At 40.7% G+C, this 20,609-nt stretch overlaps 1 protein-coding gene across 1 annotated transcript in view; it reads left to right on the forward strand.

Moving 5' to 3' along the window:
* LOC140232555 (dynein axonemal heavy chain 5-like) overlaps positions 1–19,066 on the forward strand; it is an 89,182-nt gene extending 70,116 nt beyond the window's left edge. The window contains exons 56-75 of the mRNA XM_072312651.1: positions 243–344; positions 1,116–1,358; positions 1,857–1,985; positions 2,748–2,834; positions 3,614–3,751; positions 4,401–4,528; positions 5,285–5,453; positions 6,010–6,165; positions 6,926–7,081; positions 8,739–8,921; positions 9,619–9,862; positions 10,378–10,492; positions 10,845–11,035; positions 11,702–11,989; positions 12,619–12,848; positions 13,524–13,676; positions 14,115–14,357; positions 14,812–15,104; positions 15,539–16,061; positions 16,825–19,066. Of these exons, the coding sequence (XP_072168752.1) occupies positions 243–344; positions 1,116–1,358; positions 1,857–1,985; positions 2,748–2,834; positions 3,614–3,751; positions 4,401–4,528; positions 5,285–5,453; positions 6,010–6,165; positions 6,926–7,081; positions 8,739–8,921; positions 9,619–9,862; positions 10,378–10,492; positions 10,845–11,035; positions 11,702–11,989; positions 12,619–12,848; positions 13,524–13,676; positions 14,115–14,357; positions 14,812–15,104; positions 15,539–16,061; positions 16,825–17,211 (4,158 nt within the window). The 3' untranslated portion in view covers positions 17,212–19,066. The remainder of the gene's footprint in view (positions 1–242; positions 345–1,115; positions 1,359–1,856; positions 1,986–2,747; positions 2,835–3,613; positions 3,752–4,400; positions 4,529–5,284; positions 5,454–6,009; positions 6,166–6,925; positions 7,082–8,738; positions 8,922–9,618; positions 9,863–10,377; positions 10,493–10,844; positions 11,036–11,701; positions 11,990–12,618; positions 12,849–13,523; positions 13,677–14,114; positions 14,358–14,811; positions 15,105–15,538; positions 16,062–16,824) is intronic.
* Positions 19,067–20,609: the final 1,543 nt, after the last annotated feature.

Consider the following 20,609-nt stretch of genomic DNA (forward strand, 5'->3'; position numbering starts at 1 on the left):
AAATCTGTCCACTCTTGCATCTATAATTTTCTTTGTCAGTCTAAATCCAATATATTTTCAAAAAGAGAAACTATATATTTAGTAATTATGGGACCCTTTTAGGGAACAGGCTTTGCTGTGAAGAGGATTCCCTAGGTATTTTTTGTTTTTATTGTGAAATGCATGTATATAATCATAATTATATTGTATATATCACAGCCACACCATGACTCTTCACATATACTATCTACCTTTCATTCCAGGTGTTGTCGGCTGTGACGGTCAAAGCTCAGGCGGCCGAAAAGGTCAAGTCTCAGGTCCAGAAGGTGAAGGACAAGGCCCAGGCCATTGTGGATGAGATCAATGTGAGTATTTCTGTGTCTGTCAGTGGCAGCAGCTCAAGTACTTTGACAGTTCCACTACAGCTTAACCCTTACACACAAGAGCACGCTGTTGGCACATCTGGAAACTAAATCTCAGTGGATAGAGATTACTTAATCCCCATAATCCCTGCTGTATCACTTAGACCTTCCAGTCAAAGTGTGACACATTGCTGTACCCAAGCTGGCTTGCCAATTTACTACTGATTCAAGTTTGGATGTATTACTGAGTGCTAAAAAAAAAAAAGTGATTGGCACGTTAAGCTAAATGCTTGGGCACACAAAAGGTTAAGATTCCATGAAACTAGGAGTAGACCGTAGAGGTTTGCTCCACAAGATGGAGACCTTTCATGTTGTGGCAGAAGTAAAGACGGCAATTAAAGAATACAATCTTTAGCAAGAAAATGGCAGCTAATCGAGAAATAATGGTGTTAAGTAAGGACCTCAAGATGGCATCTTAGTTATGTTGGAATTTCAAAACAATATTTCATTTCATTTGGTTTACTTTTGAAACCAGATTATATACAAAAGATGTATAGACCAAGAGAGTGAGAGAAATGTATGTGAGCATAAAATCCAACTTTGCAAGTCATAACTTTATGGTAGTGATTACAAGATGGTTTAGTGACAGTTTTTGTTTGCAAGTTACTTAAGATAACCTCTCAAATGTGCAGATCATGAATTTCTCTTAGCAAAAGGCAAATAGTGTGGTCATGGAAATCTGACTTTGCAATGATCTCCAACCCTCTCCCACAGGCTGACAAAGTGGTGGCCGAGGAGAAACTGGAGGCGGCGAAGCCCGCCCTCGCTGAGGCCGAAGCAGCACTGAACACCATCAAGCCAGCCCACATCTCCACCGTGCGCAAGCTGGGCAAGCCGCCCCACCTCATCATGCGCATCATGGACTGCGTGCTGCTGCTCTTCCAGCGTAAGATCAGCACGACCTCCCCCGACCCGGAGAGGATCAGCCCGGTGCCGTCCTGGGCAGAGTCGCTCAAGGTGTGTATTCCCACACAGATGGAGGGGTTGATGGAGAGTGGAGAAGAATATACAAATAATGAATGTTTATGAGTGCAATGGACCGAATATTTCATGAGGTAAAAGATGAAACATCTAACCAGTAATCAGTAAAATGGAACAAATGATCAATATCAAACCACCAATCAAATGACAAGGATCCATTTAGGTGTTATATAAAGATAAAGAGATTATGAGATTGATGGATAGATAGATAGATAGATAGATAGATAGATAGATAGATAGATAGATAGATAGACAGATAGATGGATAGATAGATAGATAGATAGATAGATAGATAGATAGACAGATAGATACTGTAAAATGAGGAATGTTCATGTCAATTTTAATTTCGTGAATTTCTTCAGTGGGCTGAAATGGGGGTGTGTTTCCGTGCAAAAAAAGTCCACCCTTACATTTGAGAGCTCTGATGTTGAGTAGTCACCATGCCTTCCCCCACCTCACCCCTCCCCCTTGCAGCTGATGGGAAGTGCCGGCTTCCTCCAGGGTCTTCTCACCTTTCCCAAGGACTCCATCAATGGTGAGACTGTGGAGCTGCTAGAACCCTACCTCAGGATGGAAGACTTCAACATGGAGTCAGCCAAGAAGGTGTGTCATATCTCACATTCTTCACACAGTGCAGGCTGCCGGCAGAGCAGCTCATACTAAAGTACCACAAGGAGAGTGCAAAAACAGAGAACTGCAACTCTTTTACTAACTTTCATGAAAAAGATGATGCTTCTCTCATCAGAGCCGTGTAGATTAATAAATCCTTCACAGAATGAAGTTTCCCTGTGTGAATGCAAAAATTAACTATAATAGAACATTTCACTATGCCATCTTTATTTCTCTATTTGTATATCTATTCAGTCTGTGAGCACATGATTACATGAGCACATTTCAGAAAATAAACTGTGTTCTGATGTAGATACGAGATATCTGTATCTCTGGTTCATCTACATGATGAATTCCGATTGTATTCAGTAGTCAGCTGTTGGTCCTATTAATGCCATTTGTGGTAAGCTATGTGAAAGATCTGCCATCCTGCAAGGAATCTGTGGTTATATGTTTAGTTGATATTTTTCAGTGCTTCTAATCACTCTGAAATGGATAAGAGAAATTAGATGATCCATAAAGTCATCAAGTGATTTATCAAGATAGATTCAGATTGAATATCATGACATGGGGACAGACTGCAAGCTTACTAAAGATATCAGGTTTGGAATATCATACCGTGTAGATGTTTTGTTTTTATCACTTTATTTTCACCCATACAACATTTGTTTGAGTTTAGAAGTTTTCCTTTATATTGTACTTCTGTAACTAAGTGAAATAAGGCTGTTTAACCCTCCAATCTCTCTCCTCACACAGGTGTGTGGTGATGTTGCTGGTCTGTGCAGCTGGGCCAAGGCAATGTCCTTCTTCTACGGCATCAACAAGGAAGTACTGCCACTCAAGGTATGCAAACATAACCCAGAAAAGGGGCTGAGGTCTATAACAACAGTATAGAAACAAACAACTACCCATGTACTTTTAATGAAGAGTAGAATCATATTCACTCTGTGTTGCATGCATATCTTTATTTAAAGCACTTTTGTGTGTAAGATGAAATGTGTGGAAGTCTCTCTCCTTGATAGTTGTGATGAAATGGATATTCAGTGAATATTTTCCATTCCATGTTGTAATGCAACATAATTCTTTCTACTGTAATCAGCAATAAAACCTACTGTGCAGTCACTGTCAGATTTAGGTGAAGAGAATTCAAGTTTGATTCCAGCTATGAATCACTAGCATGCAAAATATATCAGCACAACATTTTAAATTGTCTCTTGCCTTTCATTCTCTGTAATATCATCCATATTTCAAGTTCACCTCTTATTTTGTAGGAGAGAAAAATTACAAAAGGAACTTCAAACTTTACTGTTTATCATTAGACAACTTGCCTAATCTAAACATAATGTATGAAATGGTTGGGTGTTTCTGTTTTCAGTGTGGACAATAACTCTTTGGAAAGAATTGATAAGCTCACTATTAATATTCCATGAAAGACCCTATAATGTTGTTTTCTGTTCTCTCTCTCCTCACCCCACCTCCCTGCCTTACTCCCTTTCTCCATATCTCCCTCTCTCTTCTGTTCTGCCTATCTCCATCTTCCTCTCTCGCTGCCTCTTTGTGTTGTCTTTTATCCATCTCTCCCTGCCCCCTCCCCTCACTGGACAATTCTCTTGAACGTCCAGGCCAATCTGGCTGTCCAAGAAGCCAGGCTAGCCGTGGCCAACAGTGACCTGTCCAAGGCCCAGGCACAGCTGGACGCCAAGCAGGCCGAACTGGACGAGGCACAGGCAGAGTACGACGCTGCCATGAAGAAGAAACAGGTTAGAGATCAGGCTGATGCTCTTTTGATCATGAAGAGGATTATGAGGGTGATGATGACGATGATGATGATGATGATGATGATGATGATGATGATGATGATGATGATGATGATGATGATGGTGATGAAAGGGTTTTATGTAGCAAATATTGCTATACTGTAAGACGATGATGGTGCTATTGATAATTATAGTAGTGATGACAATTATCAAGATGACTATGGTGGTACTGATACTGATGATGACTGTGAAATTTATGATAATTTGAATGATGGGGTACGTTTATGGAAGGTAAGCACAGGTGATAAACCAAAAAATACTTTGCACAGATTTTGGGGGTTTTCTTTTGAGGTTTGAACTTTATGGCATTGACGTACCATATATATGTGATGTGAATGCTGCATCTATGATTTTAGATGTAATGCGTGTTGCAAAGACTGCCTACACACCCACGGAAAAGGATGATAAAGAAGTACATGAGATGATTGTCTATACATGAGATGATTGTTTCATCCCCAAAACACATTTATCCAAAAAGTGTATCTTACTTGCGATTTCCTTGTGAGTCCTTGTGTGGTGATCAGAATCCTTCTCCTTGCACTGAATGCTTCAACCTTGACTCTGACCGAAACTTTTCCGTTCGTTTCTGCAGGATCTGCTGGATGATGCGGATAATTGCCGGCGGAAGATGGAAGCTGCTTCCACTCTCATCAGTGGTCTGGGTGGAGAGAAGGAGCGCTGGACGCAGGCCAACAAGGAGTTCAAGGCTCAGATTGGAAGGTCAGTCAGTCAGTCAGAGCTTTTGTGTCTGCCATGTTGACTCACAGTCACTTTGGTGTTGATTTTTGCTGAAATCTGGCACAGATAATGCCCTTGTCATTGTTCATCTTGAAACTAAAATTCGAACTTGAAAAGTGGGATGATGGGAAAGGTATTCATTATCATTCATCACCTAACAAAGGGCAAAATAAGAGACTTGATAAAATAGCATATATTTTTTGTTTTGTTGTTGTTGCTGTGGTCATGTCATATTTTCCAAATTTATTTTGCACTTCTGTTCATGTTCAAAACTTTCTTATGTGCTCAATTAAAATGTGACTTGGATATGCACTCTACAGTGTACAATGATTAGATTGACTTGCAATATTTATTTATTCCTTTTTGCTTAGGACAAAGTCCTACAAGAAAAGATCGTGATGTTTTAGGATTTAGATTGAATGAGGGATGTTTATGTGTATCTGTGCTGAGCTTGAGCACCACAATAGCAATGCTTCATCTGTGGGGTCCATGGGAATTGCCAATGCAAAACCACACTATCAGTTGAAAACTTGAGTTTTTGTAGTGCTGCACAGGTCCATTCAGTGCAATCCCACTTGGTTCTGTACCAGTGATACTTTTTCTAGTGCAGTTATAGGACAATACTAGCCAACATCAGTCACAAAAATTGGTCTGATGCCTTGCATGTGACTGGAAATAAGGGGGGTGTGACATAGGAGTGTGTTTTTACCAATCCTCCTCCTCCTCCTCCTCCTCCAGGCTCGTCGGTGATGTCCTGATGGCCACCGGTTTCTTGTCCTACTCGGGGCCCTTCAACCAAGCCTTCCGCAGCAAACTCCTCAAGGACTGGCAGAAGGAGATGAAGACAAGGAGGATCCCCTTCACAGCCAACCTCAACCTCATTGAGATGCTGGTGGACAACACTACGGTGAGCAGCCGAGGGGCATGCTTGATTATGGAGTGTCAGAAAAACTGGAGCATATCCTGTAGGCCTTCTCTGTGTCATAACGCAACAATTGTGAATCATTATCTGTCCTCTTGCTTTGTGTTTCTCATTTTTTTTCACTTTAGTCTGCTCAGTTGAGATTCATTGCTTTGCACTGGATGGACTTGCATATTCATTCACTGTTTTTGTTTAACTTTAAAATGAAATCTTTAAATCTCTCCAAATTTTTCACAAGTCTGTAGATAAAATTGTGATATCATTTTCTGCGGCTGTTATCTTGAGTTTGCTGAAAACTTTCTATCTAAAGTGCTAAGGTCATGACAAGAGTCTCTTTACTTACTAAAGGCTGTTCTTACAGCGCTGTTGCCAGCATTTCAAATAGCCCCTATGAGAGTGTATTTCTTGATGGCTGTGGAAGACAACAACCAGCCAATGTCATCATAGGTATTGTAGCTGAGGTGCTCAAGGTGAGACTAATGTGCATTCTTGTGTATTACATCCATTTTAACACTTTCATTTTTGTTTCTCTGGCTCGTAGATTGCGGAGTGGAACATACAGGGCCTGCCCAACGACGAGCTGTCCATCCAAAACGGCATCATCGTCACCAAGGCATCCCGCTTCCCCCTCCTCATTGACCCCCAGGGCCAGGGCAAGATCTGGATCAAAAACCGGGAGGCAGCCAACGAGCTGCAGGTCAGTATAACCACAATTGTTTACTTCTGTGACAGATAAACTGTCAATCCCTCGCGTTGTCTCAAAGCTTAGAATCATCCCAAGCATGTAGAAGTTGCATTTTGGAGACCAAAGTCATAGTGATGAAGCTGATGACACTCTCATAATGATGAAATCCTGTAGAAGAGTTTAAAAAATAAAAACCAACCCATTGACTAGGGCAAAGCGTACTCTGTGTATCATAATGAAAGAATTGGGAATCAGGGACTTCCTTCCCAACACAACACCAGTTTCTACTGGTAGTCTAACTACCAAGCTTGCTGCATCTGAGGAATGACAGCTCGGTAAACTCAAGCAGTAATTCTATGTAGCTTTTACTAGCATATGCCATGCTTTGCTGTGGTAAGGTTATTCTCGCACGGCAAAATGTCTCCATGTAGTTCACACTGATGTGATTATGAATAGTCCAGCACCTCATCGAATGAACCAGTTCGCTTCCACTGTGCAGTTATATACTGTCATGCCATTCTCTTAAGAGAAAATGATTAGAGAATGCATGCAATGCATTGAAACATATGATAGTCCTGTCATTGACAGGTGCTAGTAAGCATATGCTTTCTTATAATTTCCCAAAGAGGTAGATATCACAACTCCAATTTTTCATCTTACTCAGTTTTGAAACTAGTCAACAGTTTATTTGCCTTTGTTTTTTTCTTTGTTTGTTTAGTTGGTCTTAATGTTGAGTATGTTTTTTGCCTGTGTGTGCAATCTCTTGTTCTAGGTCACATCCCTGAACCACAAGTACTTCAGGACCCATCTTGAGGACTGCCTATCACTTGGGCGCCCTCTCATGATTGAGGACGTTGGGGAAGAGCTGGACCCCGCCCTGGACAACGTCCTGGAGAAGAACTACATCAAGAGCGGCAGCACATTCAAGGTGAGGCCCCAGTGGGCTTGTTGGTAGGTCATCCTTACTTCCAGCGGAAGCAGAACTTTGGAAAAAAAAAAAAGAAGAGCCTTTTTACTTACAAGAATTCTGCTACCTTGCAAATACACTCTGTATTGCTCAAGCAGAGTCTATGCAGACTTGTTGGTGGTGAGATTCAGTAGGTTAGGTCTATCAACATTTTCGCTGACATACATACTGAACTTTACTAGATGTTGCTGTGAAACTAAGCCATCAGGAATGATTGGATAACTCTATCAAAATTAGGATGAAATGAAGAATACCACCACCATTTTTATGCCTCCGCCACGAAGTGGTGCCAGAGGCATTATGTTTTCGGGTTGTCCGTCCGTCCGTCCGTCCGTCCGTCCGTCCGTCCGTCCGTCCTTCCGTCCGTCCGTAATGAATTTTGTGGACAAGGTAACTATCAAAACCTGTTGAGGTATCCTAATGAAACTTGGCATGTATGTGTATTAGGGGGTGAAGTTGTGCCTATCAACTTTTGGGTGCACATGCTCAAGGTCAAAGGTCAAAAGGTCAAGGTCAAATACATAAAATTTCACTATTTCCACCATATCTATTGAATGCCTGAAGATATTTTCTTGAAACTTAGTGTATACATGTATTACCCAATTAAGATTCTCTGGTGAAAGTTTACGTCATGAGGTCAAAGGTCAAAAGGTCAGGGTCAAATACATGAAATTTCACTATTTTCGCCATATCTATTGAATGCCTGAAGATATTTTCTTGAAACTTAGTGTATACATGTATTACCCAATTAAGATTCTCTGGTGAAAGTTTGGGCCATGAGGTCAAAGGTCAAAGGTCAAAAGGTCAAGTAAAAATATCAAAACTTCTTTTTTTTCCTCCGTGCCTTGGAAAATTGTTCAAGGTATCTTCATGGAACATAGTATATACATGTACTGACTGGAAGTGATTATCTAGAGAATGTAGGGTTCATGGGGTCAAAGGTCAGGGGTCAAAGGTCAAGTGCAACACTTCACAATTTTACTATTTCCCTCATATTTGTGCAAATTTATGCAAAAGCAGGGTTATTATTTTTTTACACTTGGTATATGCATGTGTAACCTAATAGAAATTCTCTGGAAATTTTTTTTTCTTCTTTTTTTGCCTCAAAGGTCAAGAGGTCAAAGATCAAGTGAAAGTGCTGAACTAACTTTTTCCTCCATATCTCGAAGTGGCTCAAGTTATCTTGAAACTTAGTACATATTATGCATGTTATACCTGAAAGTGATTATCTTATGAATTTTAGGGTCAAGGGCCAGATGAAAATGGTAACAATTTACTATTCAATTCAGAAATTGCACTTTTTCTCCACACCTGTACCTTGAAAATTACTCAATGCCTAAATGTATGAATGGGTCAAAGTCAAGTTAAAGTCCTTAAATCCTAGATACATGCTCTCCTATTCATCCAATTAAACCTAGGTTAAGGAAGGTGAACATTCAACACATTTGTGACAAACTTGTCATTTCAATATTTTACCAATTTTGTGAAAATGTAATCACACATTGTCCACATGTACTATCTAGACCTATTGGGAAAATCATGCATTATGGCGGAGGCATACCAGTCGCCAAAGCGACATTTCTAGTCTAGTTTGTTTTCTCATCCTTGTCTGCGGCAGGTTAAAGTAGGAGACAAGGAAGTGGATGTGATGGATGGATTCCGGCTGTATGTCACCACCAAGCTGCCCAACCCAGCCTACACCCCTGAGATCAGTGCCAAGACCTCCATTATCGACTTCACCGTCACAATGAAGGGACTGGAGGACCAGCTGCTGGGTCGTGTCATCCTTACAGAGAAGAGTGTAAGTTTTGAAAGTCCTCACAGATCGTCAAAACAGTTTCATTGCAGTTTGTAGAATGATAAGAACTTCCAATCAAATGTTAAAAAAGATAATTAATTCATAATCTCTTTCTTTTATTTAAGAAGTCTTTTCTGTCTCGGGTTATTTAGTGTAATATTGTCTAAATTTAAGGAGCCCAGGGCCCTGTTTCGTAAAGCTGTTCGTAAAGTTACGAACAACTTACGAGCGACTGGTGATCAGTGCTGATGTGCTATACTTATCAGAATTTCCATAATTCAGCACAAGAACTGATCACCAGTCGCTCATGAGTCGTTCAAAACTTTACGGACAGCCTTATGAAACACCCCCAGATATTTAGTACCAAGGTCACTGTGTAACTGTTGGCAACAAGGGATAGCCTGGTGGTAGTGTTGCTGCCTGGAAAGCAAAAGATGACAGGTTTAAATCCTAGTGGTTCCTTTTTCCAGCATGTTTGTGAAAGGGTAGATCAGCAGTTGCATCTTCCAAATACATTTGTAGAGAGGGTGACAATTGATCTAGAATCTGTCATAGTACAACATCCTAATTGTGTGTGAGATTGAACGCAATTCTCACAGGTGAGCATGTTTGTATTAATGTCATCATAATCAGAGAGATGCTTTGCCTAGTATTATTATGTTTGGGATGAGAAACAGTTAGCATTCTTTCTCATGAACAGGAACTGGAGGCGGAGCGGACCAAGCTGGTGGAAGACGTGACCTCCAACAAGCGCAAGATGAAGGAGCTGGAGGACAACCTCCTCTACCGCCTGACCAGCACGCAGGGCTCCCTTGTGGATGACGAGTCGCTCATCACCGTGCTTCAGGTCACAAAGTCCACGGCTGAGGAGGTCAGCCAGAAGCTGCAGATCGCTGCCGAGACGGAGATCAAGATTAACTCGGCCAGGGAGGAGTTCAGACCAGGTGGGTTGGCAGGGATGACTGTAGCCAATGCATCGAAGTCAGAAACTCCTGTTGTCATGGTAACAATTAAGTATCAGTTGTCAAGTCCCAATGATGAACATGGCTTGCATGCTAATGGGAGGTTGTTCAGGAAACTTGTTTTTGCCCACTCACGCCATTTTATTCATTTTCCTCCAGAATTGATAAAAAATAAATACCCTCTAAAAAAAGAGAGAAAAAAGTTAAAGCATAAATGAAAACATTGAATCTGACATCCATGTAGTTGAAACTTCTTCCCTTGATAGTTTGAGATAAAATTTTGCAGTGTTGAAGTATCGTGCGTTGTATTCAAGTGGCTGGGTCGTCATATTTCATGAACAGTGAACTTTTCTTCTCTTTTATTGACCAATATCTGGTTGTGATATGTACTCACCTTCATTCCGTCCACTTAAATCAGAAGACTTTTCTATATGTTATGTGCAATGATTAGACTTTATACTGAACTTCTGCTCCCACCCTTCTTCTATGCTTCACAGTCGCCACTCGTGGTAGCATCCTCTACTTCTTGATCACTGAGATGAGCATGGTGAACGTCATGTACCAGACTTCCCTTAAGCAGTTCCTTGGCCTCTTTGACATCTCCATGGCCAAGTGAGTAACATCAGTGGGAGATCAGTTAGATTTATCATATTCATTTGATTTCTTCATTGCCGCAATTCAAGTAAGAAAGTATACAACATGGTTTGAAAAGTTGACAAAGGTGCGAGAAGAGAAGTAATTGATTGTACATTGATTTAAAAAGCATATGAATATGGAAGTGAGTGTAAATGATGCTACAAGTATTACTTGCATTTAAGAAAATTTCAGAGATTGTCATTATGATTGTTTAATGTCTATAAGCCCTTTACAGTTAACTGTAGTTCCAAAGTATGCCTATGATTTCATTTTGTGACCCCAACGTATTAACAACTGGCATGGATATTACTCTCTGCTTTATACACAGCTCTGCCAAGAGTCCCATAAACAGCAAACGCATCGCCAACATCATCGACTACATGACATTTGCCGTCTTCAAGTACGCAGCCAGGGGACTCTACGAGGCAGACAAGTTTATGTTCACCTTGCTACTGACCATCAAGATTGACCTCCAGAATGGGAAGGTCAAGCACGACGAGTTCATGACTCTCATCAAGGGTGAGTGTCGGTCAAACAATTTTATTGTGGCTCATAGTAACTACTAGACTCAATGGGTGCACTGCATTGCCACACAAACTACCAAATTGTAATTCTCACTATTGCATATAAAAATTCAAATGGCAGCTGTGCTATCTAATTTCCATAACAAGGAGTTGACAATGATGTGCTCGTGCACAATGCAAGCTCTATATGATTCTACACGAAAAACACAGAGCATTATCTTTATCTCGAAACTACAATATAGTTTTCTTAGCAATTGTAACATGTTGGAAAAAGAAATATCAACTGTAAACTCTGAAAAATGCATTCCTATGGTGGAGTGACAATGCTGTAGTAATGATAAAAAGGGGAAAATTAGATGTGGTTATGGCACAAATGCTCTGCCCATGCCTGCACAGTAACTCCACATTATTTGAAGTGCACAAGTGAACCCTGAAAGTGTGTTGACCTTGTTTGACCTCCGCTTGTTACACACAGTTGCGTAAGATCACCCCAATCATTTGCATGTAGAGTGCAGCCAGCGTACTGACCCAACCACGACTAAGTGTTAACATTTATATGTGATCCATTAAATTGAGTGACACAATATTCAATTCATGTTCCTGACTCTGACCACACCCACCCAAACCACCCATCTGCTCCCTCTTATACCCCCTATACCAGGTGGTGCCTCCCTGGACCTCAACGCCTGCCCACCCAAGCCCAGCAAGTGGATCCTGGACATCACATGGCTGAACCTGGTGGAGCTGAGCAAGCTGAAGCACTTCTCCGAGGTGCTGAACCAGATCAGCCGCAACGAGAAGCAGTGGAAGCACTGGTTCGACAAGGAGGCGCCAGAGGAGGAGACCATCCCCGATGGCTACCAGCAGTCCCTGGACGTCTTCCGCAAGCTCCTCCTCATCCGCTCCTGGTGTCCCGACCGTACCCTGGCTCAGGCTCGCAAGTACATTGGTAAGACATTGTTCCTCAGTAAGACCTTGTTCCTCAATTGCACATGTACATTGGGAAAGGACTTCTTACCCACAGTGACTCCTTAAATTTTTTGAAATTTTAGGCATGACATGACAGACATGCATACATATAACCAAATGTTGACCAAAGATATGAGGCATGGTGTTAAGAACTCTCATATTGGATACATTTTATTAAGCTATACAATACATTTATTACACTGTAAGTGATATTTAAATCTGTCTCTGAAGCCATGGTGCTTTCGCAAACATGTAAATGATAAAGTCAAGACCCTATAGGCTTGACACATCTGATTAAGAATCCTGGGTTAAAAAATAAAAAAGAAGAAATCTATTTAGTTCGGCACTTTGGAGCGTGCAAATCAAACTCCGTTTGTCCTCTTTTTAGACATGAAAAGCCATAGAAGATTTCTTGATATCATAATTTCATCCCAAATGAATGATATAAATCCTGTTTTGCTAGCTGGCTTTAGTGACAAGCTCATCTCTTTCTTTAAATCCTGATTGTTGCAATGTTTGATTTAGTTTTCATGCCTTTGAATGAAATTCACATGGAATTCATACCATCAAGTTGCTAATCCTTCCCCTCCCCCACCCCTGTTTCTTCAGCTGACTCCATGGGCCAGCGTTATGCTGAGGGTGTCATCCTAGACCTGGAGGGGACGTTTGAGGAGTCCGACCCTCGCAACCCACTCATCTGCTTCCTGTCCATGGGTTCTGACCCGACCAACATGATTGAGAGCCTGGCCAAGAAGAGGAAGTTTGACTGCCGAGCCATCTCCATGGGCCAGGGCCAGGAGGTCCATGCTCGACGGCTTCTGCAGCAGTTCATGACAAATGTGAGAATGCCCTCCCCCCTCAATTTGCCTACTCACTTATGTGTCAGCAGACAACTTTTTTTTTTTTTTGAGAAATTCCTTTTGAAAAGAACATGAAAGGTTATCATGATGCTTGTAGAAAATTTGAAGATTGGTTGTTGCTCTTATCATGGAGAATAGATGAAGATGTTGATGCTTAGTTACAAAATATTTACATTTTTATCAGTCATGTGACCAGTATCAAAGACACCTTTCCATGTTGATGGGACATTTTAACCAGTGGTTGAAATTTGTGCACCATTACTCTTACATCTGTCTTTTCCTAAAACCTGTTATCAATCAGCTTTATTATCTTCTGCGGGATGGATGAAAACAAGAAAGATTTGACATGATTTTCAATTAAAATCCAGTTGTAGGGGCTCTTCTCCAATGGCCAAAATTGTTAAGGAGAATTCAGTTGAAGTTTAGATCTCCACACACATGCAAACAAACAATAAGTCTATAAGATCTGGTACACACCATCAAAGGAAACAGTACTTGAGCGATCTCTATCAAAGTAAGCTAACTGTTTTGGAGTTATTAGTATTGTATATAATACTGTATAGTATCAGTATTGTTTAGTGTCTAAAGGTTCAATGCTTCATTACTGCATGACAAGAATTACCACTTACACCATCATTGTTCCTTGTCTTGCAGGGTGGCTGGGTGCTGCTCCAGAACTGCCACTTGTCGCTGGACTTCCTGGAAGAGCTGATGGATACCATCGTGGAGACAGAGACCATCCATGATGACTTCAGGCTTTGGATGACCACAGAGCCTCACAAGAGCTTCCCCATCAGTCTGCTCCAGGTCAGTGGAAAAAAAAAATAATCAAACCCCAACAACAACCTAAAGTACATCCAGGACAATCAGACACATGTTCTTCAGCCATCCTCAAGCCATTGGATTCACATTGTCAAAATTACCCAAACAGTTGTTACATGTCACACCCAGTCTTACTTCAATGAAAGGATTCATAGGTTTAAAATGATGCCCATCATTTTTGTGGCTCTGGATGAAACTGTTGCAATTAGTCAATAGATATAAACATTCTCATACTCAAAAGCCAAAGTGACTAGATATCATTTCAACGATTTCAGATCCCACTTATTGATGCTTGTCCTTGTTTTTGTTTGGTATCAAAGAGAGTAGATGTATCCTATACAATTTTTCTCTGGTATGCATTCTATAAGAAAGGTACTTCAAGTTTATAATGAAATGCCATTCTTTATTGGACCGATTGTGCAGATGTGTATCAAGTTCACCAATGAGCCGCCCCAGGGAATCAAGGCGGGGCTGAAGAGGACCTATGCCGGCATCTCCCAGGACCAGCTGGACGTGTCCAACATGCCCCAGTGGAAGCCCATGCTCTATGCCACTGCCTTCCTCCACACCACGGTGCAGGAGAGGCGCAAATTTGGACCCCTCGGCTGGAACATCCCCTACGAGTTTAATGCTGCTGACTTCAGCTCCACCATCCAGTTCATGCAGGTGAGGTATCCCAGCTTAGGATGAGGTGTATTTATATCAGTATTGGCACGCCTTCTGGCTTCCTTTCTGTGCTCATCAGCTCAGGAGCCCCAAAACAAGTTGACACTTAATAGAGATCTTATTGTCCTTCATGTCCTTCTAAACCCTATTATGTTAGCCTCTGTGCAGTAATGCAGTGGTGTGTAGCTATACTGGTCATTTGATTGTAGTTATTTCATTGTAGTTGAGGGAGGGGAATTGATAGGATGCCCATAAAATGGCTTGATAATTAGCACACATGTGCATTTGTTTAAAAAAAAAAAAAGGTTTTATAATATTCATTCCTGCATATTATAAATAAAACATTCTATGTTCATGCTACCTTGTGCATAAAATGTGGAATTAAAAGGTCTCTCTCAAAACATGGTGACAAATTTGATATATGAATGACATAATTTGACTTCTTCACTTCCAGAATCACTTGGACGACATGGACATCAAGAAGGGGGTTTCGTGGTCCACAGTCCGCTACATGATTGGTGAGATCCAGTACGGTGGTCGTGTCACTGATGATTACGACAAGCGTCTCCTCAACACCTTTGCCAAAGTCTGGTTCAGCGAGCAGATGTTTAGCCCCAACTTTGTGTTTTACAAGGGTTACGCCATCCCTAAGTGCACCGCCCCGCCACAGTACATTGAGTACATCAACAGCTTGCCCCTTGCTGACACACCAGAGGCCTTTGGTCTGCACCCCAACGCTGATATCACGTACGTAATCACAAAGCCATTGTCACTCATTATCGTTCAGTCTTCGGGCAGTTAGAAAGACAAAAGTATCCTCCATATTTTCACCATGACACTGTAAGTGGAAAGTGCAAAATCATACTGCTCTTATTTTTTTAATGACGGTAAATATGTCACTCACTACATGGATATCATGTTAAACTTACCATAGCAACTGCCTGTGAACCTGTTTTAAACCTGTCCTCCCTGTGGCTGGTTTGCCTATTTGTGCTTGAGTGTTGATAAATATTTTCATGGTAATAGTTTTCTCAAAGAGTCTTAGCGAACATAGGAGTGGCTGTAGAATGAGGTGAATAAGTGAAATTTGTCCTCCTTCAGTTGCATGTTGAATATATTCAGTAGGTTTGTCACGATATTGCATATGATATTTTTCCACAATTATAATGCTACTTCACCAGATACCAGAGTAATACAGCCAAGACAGTGCTGGGAACCATCCTGAGCATCCAGCCCAAGGACAGCGGCAGCGGGGGCGGTGAGACGCGCGAGGTCATCGTTAAGCGGCAGGCGGACGACATGTTGGACAAGCTGCCGGCGGACTACATCCCCTTTGAGGTGCGGCAGCGGCTGCAGAAGATGGGCGCCCTCATGCCCATGAACATCTTCCTCCGGCAGGAGATTGACCGCATGCAGCGGGTCATCTCCATCGTGCGCTCCACGTTGACTGACCTCAAGCTGGCCATCGACGGCACCATCATCATGAACGAGAACCTGCGGGACGCCCTGGACAGCATGTTCGACGGCCGCATCCCCATCACCTGGAGCAAGATCTCCTGGGCATCCTCCACCCTTGGCTTCTGGTTCACTGAGCTGCTGGACCGCAACAAGCAGTTCTTCACCTGGTGCTTCGATGGGCGCCCCAACACCTTCTGGATGACTGGCTTCTTTAACCCGCAGGGATTCTTGACAGCAATGAGACAGGTGAGAACAATCCCATGGCATATCAACATCCTACTGTAGATCTCTGAGGCCTTGTTTCCAAAAATGAAGAGTTTTTCTCCCCTATCAACTTTTGGTAAATTAGAAATACAGATTTTTCTTCAACCAAATGTTGTATGCTTTGTCACGAGAAATTAAGATCATGCATGTAAAATGTCTTGAGGAACTGTCAAATAATTTGTGTTAGTGGTGAATGATAATATTTAAGTGTTGATATTCTACCTCCGATATGTATTGAAGTTTGTCAAATACATATCTCATAAGTGTGATTGACAGTCTTCTATCCACTTGATTCACTGTAAAAATATTCACTAGCAATACAGACTGATGCATACATAAGTTAATATGAGTGGAATGTAAACAAAGTTCTATTGTATCATTGGCATTTCTTCCACGATAATGCGATGTTGCCAATTTCTGTCTTTGTTATCTGTTATTTGCTTCAATAATAGATGAAGTGTCTTACAATTCCATGAAAAGATTCAGCAACGGTCCCCGACCAGTAAAAATCACTGTCGAACCAGTAACTTTTTCAGGAATTTACCAGTAAAAAATGGAATAACTGGGTACCTACTGGTCCGACAGACAGGTCAGACCAGTTATGGAGAAGAAGTTGTTTAGTGTGCATCCCTGGTAACAGTGTAATGAGAGTGAGCAACTAATTGAATGTGAAGGAACACCATCTCTTGTTATACCATGCACTGACTGAAAGATATTTTTTGTGGCCATCTGTCTCCCACCTCAGGAGGTGACTCGTGCCCACAAGGGCTGGGCCCTGGACAGCGTGGTGCTGCACAACGATGTGACACGTTTCCTACGAGATGACATCAACCAGCCACCTCAGGAGGGCGTCTATGTCTACGGCCTCTTCCTGGAGGGCGCCAGCTGGGACCGCCGTGGCTGCCGCCTCATTGAGCCCAAGCCCAAGGTCCTCTTCGAACCGCTGCCGGTCATCCACATCTACGCCATCAACAGCACGGCCGGGCGCGACCCGCGCATGTACGAGTGCCCCATCTACAAGAAGCCCGTCAGGACGGACCTGACGTACATCGCGGCCGTGGAGCTGAAGACGACGCAGAACCCCGATCACTGGATACTCAGGGGAGTGGCTTTGCTCTGTGACATCAAGTAGACCCTCTGGTCACCCCTCTGGTCATTCCACTGGTCAACCTTCTGCAGCTCAACCTTGCTCTATCCCTCTCCCCCTCTTGTCTGCATTCCATGCTCGCCATCAGTCACACACACTGCATCCAGTTTATATCTTTGTCAGCAGTTATGCAGCATAAATATGTATATGCATGCTATCTTCAGCTCGTGGTCACAAATATAGAACATATTTATACTTGTATATGCATGTATTATATTCTTGTAGTACACTCTTTGCCTCCACATTACTTGTTACCACTTCAGAAACCTATCATTTTCTTTGTACACATGCTCTGTCATGCAGTTCTGTCTGAGTCATAAACACAAAAAATATGATTTATTTCCTAAAATATCATACATCATTTCATATGAAGGTCATTGTGTAGTTAAGATGTCATTAGTGTGCTGAAGCGTATTTCTTTTCCTTTTACATCTAGGAAAGATTGAATTGGAATGTCAGTTTGACTGGTAAACAAATGTTGATATGACCTTAACATAGATACAGGTAGCTAAAATTACAGTCAAGTTCACGTCAGCCATAATTTTCATGTCAAATAGTTTCACATCAATGTCCACACCCTTCTGGTTCAATACCTGACCAAAACAGTTCAACATTATTGCCAAATGCATGTGCCTTATGATCAGCATGTCTATTTTAAAAGTTTCTTGTGCTGCATCCACATCAGCATGTGCATGAAAGCTATATTTTCCGTTTGATGTCCCAAAATTGTCAATAGTCAATAAGATGCTTTCACCTTTTATGATTAACAGACACAGTGATGTCAGGTGATAAAATGAACAAAATGAGGTACTGTGTCAGTGCAGATTTAAAGCGAACAACAGTAAAACTTTTTTCCCCCCCTGGTATTCTGGACTGTAAACAACATTTCTTTTATTGAAAATGTTGCTCTGTAGATTCACTGTAAAGCAATCCTTCAATGCTTCCTAGAAAATCCATATTCTGTTTGCAATCTTACAGGTGAGTATGAAAACCCATATAACCAATCATGTGCTCATGCAGTCTGATTCCTGATTTTGTAACAAAGCCATTATATACTTCCTAGTTTTTCCCCTTCATAAGGACAGTCAATGCAACAAATTATAGTTGTGCCTCATCATGTAGAGCAAGCAGTGCTGTAAGAAGTGCATGCATATTCCAGTGTGTTGCTCATCATATCATATGTATATTAGTATCTAATGTGTGCTACTTTCCTGATGTATATACTGTTTAGAATTCTCTGCTATTGGATCATATTTTGTGCCTATTTTCTTCATGGCAAATGTATTTATCAAAGCTTGCTATTTGATGTTCAAGAAATCACACCTTGAAATTTGTATATCGCAATCTTTTATGAATTTATTTCTGTCCCTGTCTTTGCCTCGCACGTCGCAGATGATTTTTCTAGCCTTATATCAAACATGTCATAGTGAGAATGTATTCCAGTTTTTGCATTCTGTATTCATTGATGCAATCCTTTCCCATTAAAGCGCCATTTCTACGTATTTATGCAAACAGTCACGTTAAACACGACATTTGCCTGACATCTTTCTCTCTTATGTGATATAATCGACTCTTGCAAATCATGCACCTCTGAGAGAGTAAACGTGCATGCTGAGCATCCTATCACCTTCATGAACTTCACTCTTATCCTATCAAGCATAGTCCTTCTCTGGATATAGAGTGCTACTTGACGTCACATTGTAATCTGACTCCTCTGGCATCATAGTTGAAGGGAGTTTCAGGCTTGTCTTCGGTCTCCTTGTGCTTCTATATCATTTACTTCTTTAATTTTGATAAAGAAAGAAAAGGAGAGTTGGGGAAAATGTTTGTTTTTTGTTTTTGTTTTGTTTTTGTTTTTTCTGAAAGAAGTCATTTTCTTTTATGGGTCAAAAAACACTGCAATGTCTTTCATTTTATATCAGGTATTTTTTACTGATAAGAATATGCTTTATCATTAAAGATTGTGATATCATTTGAACAAGAATAAACCAAAAGATTGAAGACAATGACAAAGGTGTACATATGAGAATTTTCTGTCACAAAATGTTGAACATCACATTGACTCATCTAGTATACTACATTGTCATGAGGTACTAAGATAAGGCCAGTTCTTATTGATTTGAATCACACTAACATTCCAGTTGAACTATATATCGTCACTCTTCCCTCTATTGTTTATGCAGCTGCCACCAAGAAAAGATCAAGTTTAGAGAACAAATTCTATAGAACACTAAACTATGATGAGTAACCATGTTATGTGGCAGTGTTTGTATCAATCAAGATAATTGGAATTATTGTTAGTGGTAGATGATACAATGAATACAACATATATGTGTTTTAAATGCAAATTTGGCAAAGTAATCAAGTATCACAAAGAGAATGTTATTTCCTCTTCATTTATTTGCTCTGTGTGTTTGTGTGTGCATTCTATGCTACTTATGTACCTAAGATTACTGATTTCATGTTGAGGAAATTCTTTGATTTTCTCAGTAGAATGCACTGAATTATATTTTGTATCTAGAGAGATCTATTGTGTATAGGTGGGATTTTTATGCAAAAAGGGGCAGTTGAACAAAATTATTGAATAGTATCTGCCGAGATGAGAAGTCCTTAGAATCTGAAAGGTAGATATTCACATGAAAGTATAATTGAAATAAAATTTGTGTGTTTATGTCGAGTGAGTACATTCTATCTTCTACTTATAACATAAACATTGCATAAGTGGATAAGTCAGCAAAAACCTCCCAACCATTTTGAAGTTTGAGGAAAGAATTGGAATTTGACCATTCCCAGCTTTTTTTTTTTCAATAGGAGTTTGATATTTTTCTTGATAATTTTACAAAACACTCCTATGGGAACTGCTCTTTCTTTCCTACTTTGAGCCAAATCATCCCTAAATCTTATATCAGAAAGGTTGGGAGGTCTTCAATCATATCTGATATCACAAGAGAGTGTTTACTGTGATATATATGGCCTGAAAGAAATTGGTGTCATTAATTTAGTTCTGTCTGTCTCTCCACAGCTGGTATAGCTTTCCCCGTTGTGACCATAAAATCGAACAATGAAATGCAATTTTCTGTAACTAGTACATCATCTTATCAGCTTATATTGACGCAAATAAAATTTCTGTAGAAGTATATATTATGTTATTATAAATTGAGTTTGTGTACATACAAAATTTATAGTGAAAGCAAGGCAGCTACTGAAGATGTGTAATTCTGTGTTCTCTTAAGAAAAGTGGTGCGCCCTCAGAACTACTTGGCTCTATGTTAAGAGAGGAGATAGATGTTTCTGCTATGCTTGTGGAAACAATTCTTAAGTATTTTGCTTTCTTACTTTGTGAGATATTGTAGTGTTGTCACTCTTGCAGAATATGATGTGAA

This window comes from Diadema setosum, chromosome 9 (assembly GCF_964275005.1).
Source record: "Diadema setosum chromosome 9, eeDiaSeto1, whole genome shotgun sequence".
NCBI classification, from domain to species: domain Eukaryota; kingdom Metazoa; phylum Echinodermata; class Echinoidea; order Diadematoida; family Diadematidae; genus Diadema; species Diadema setosum.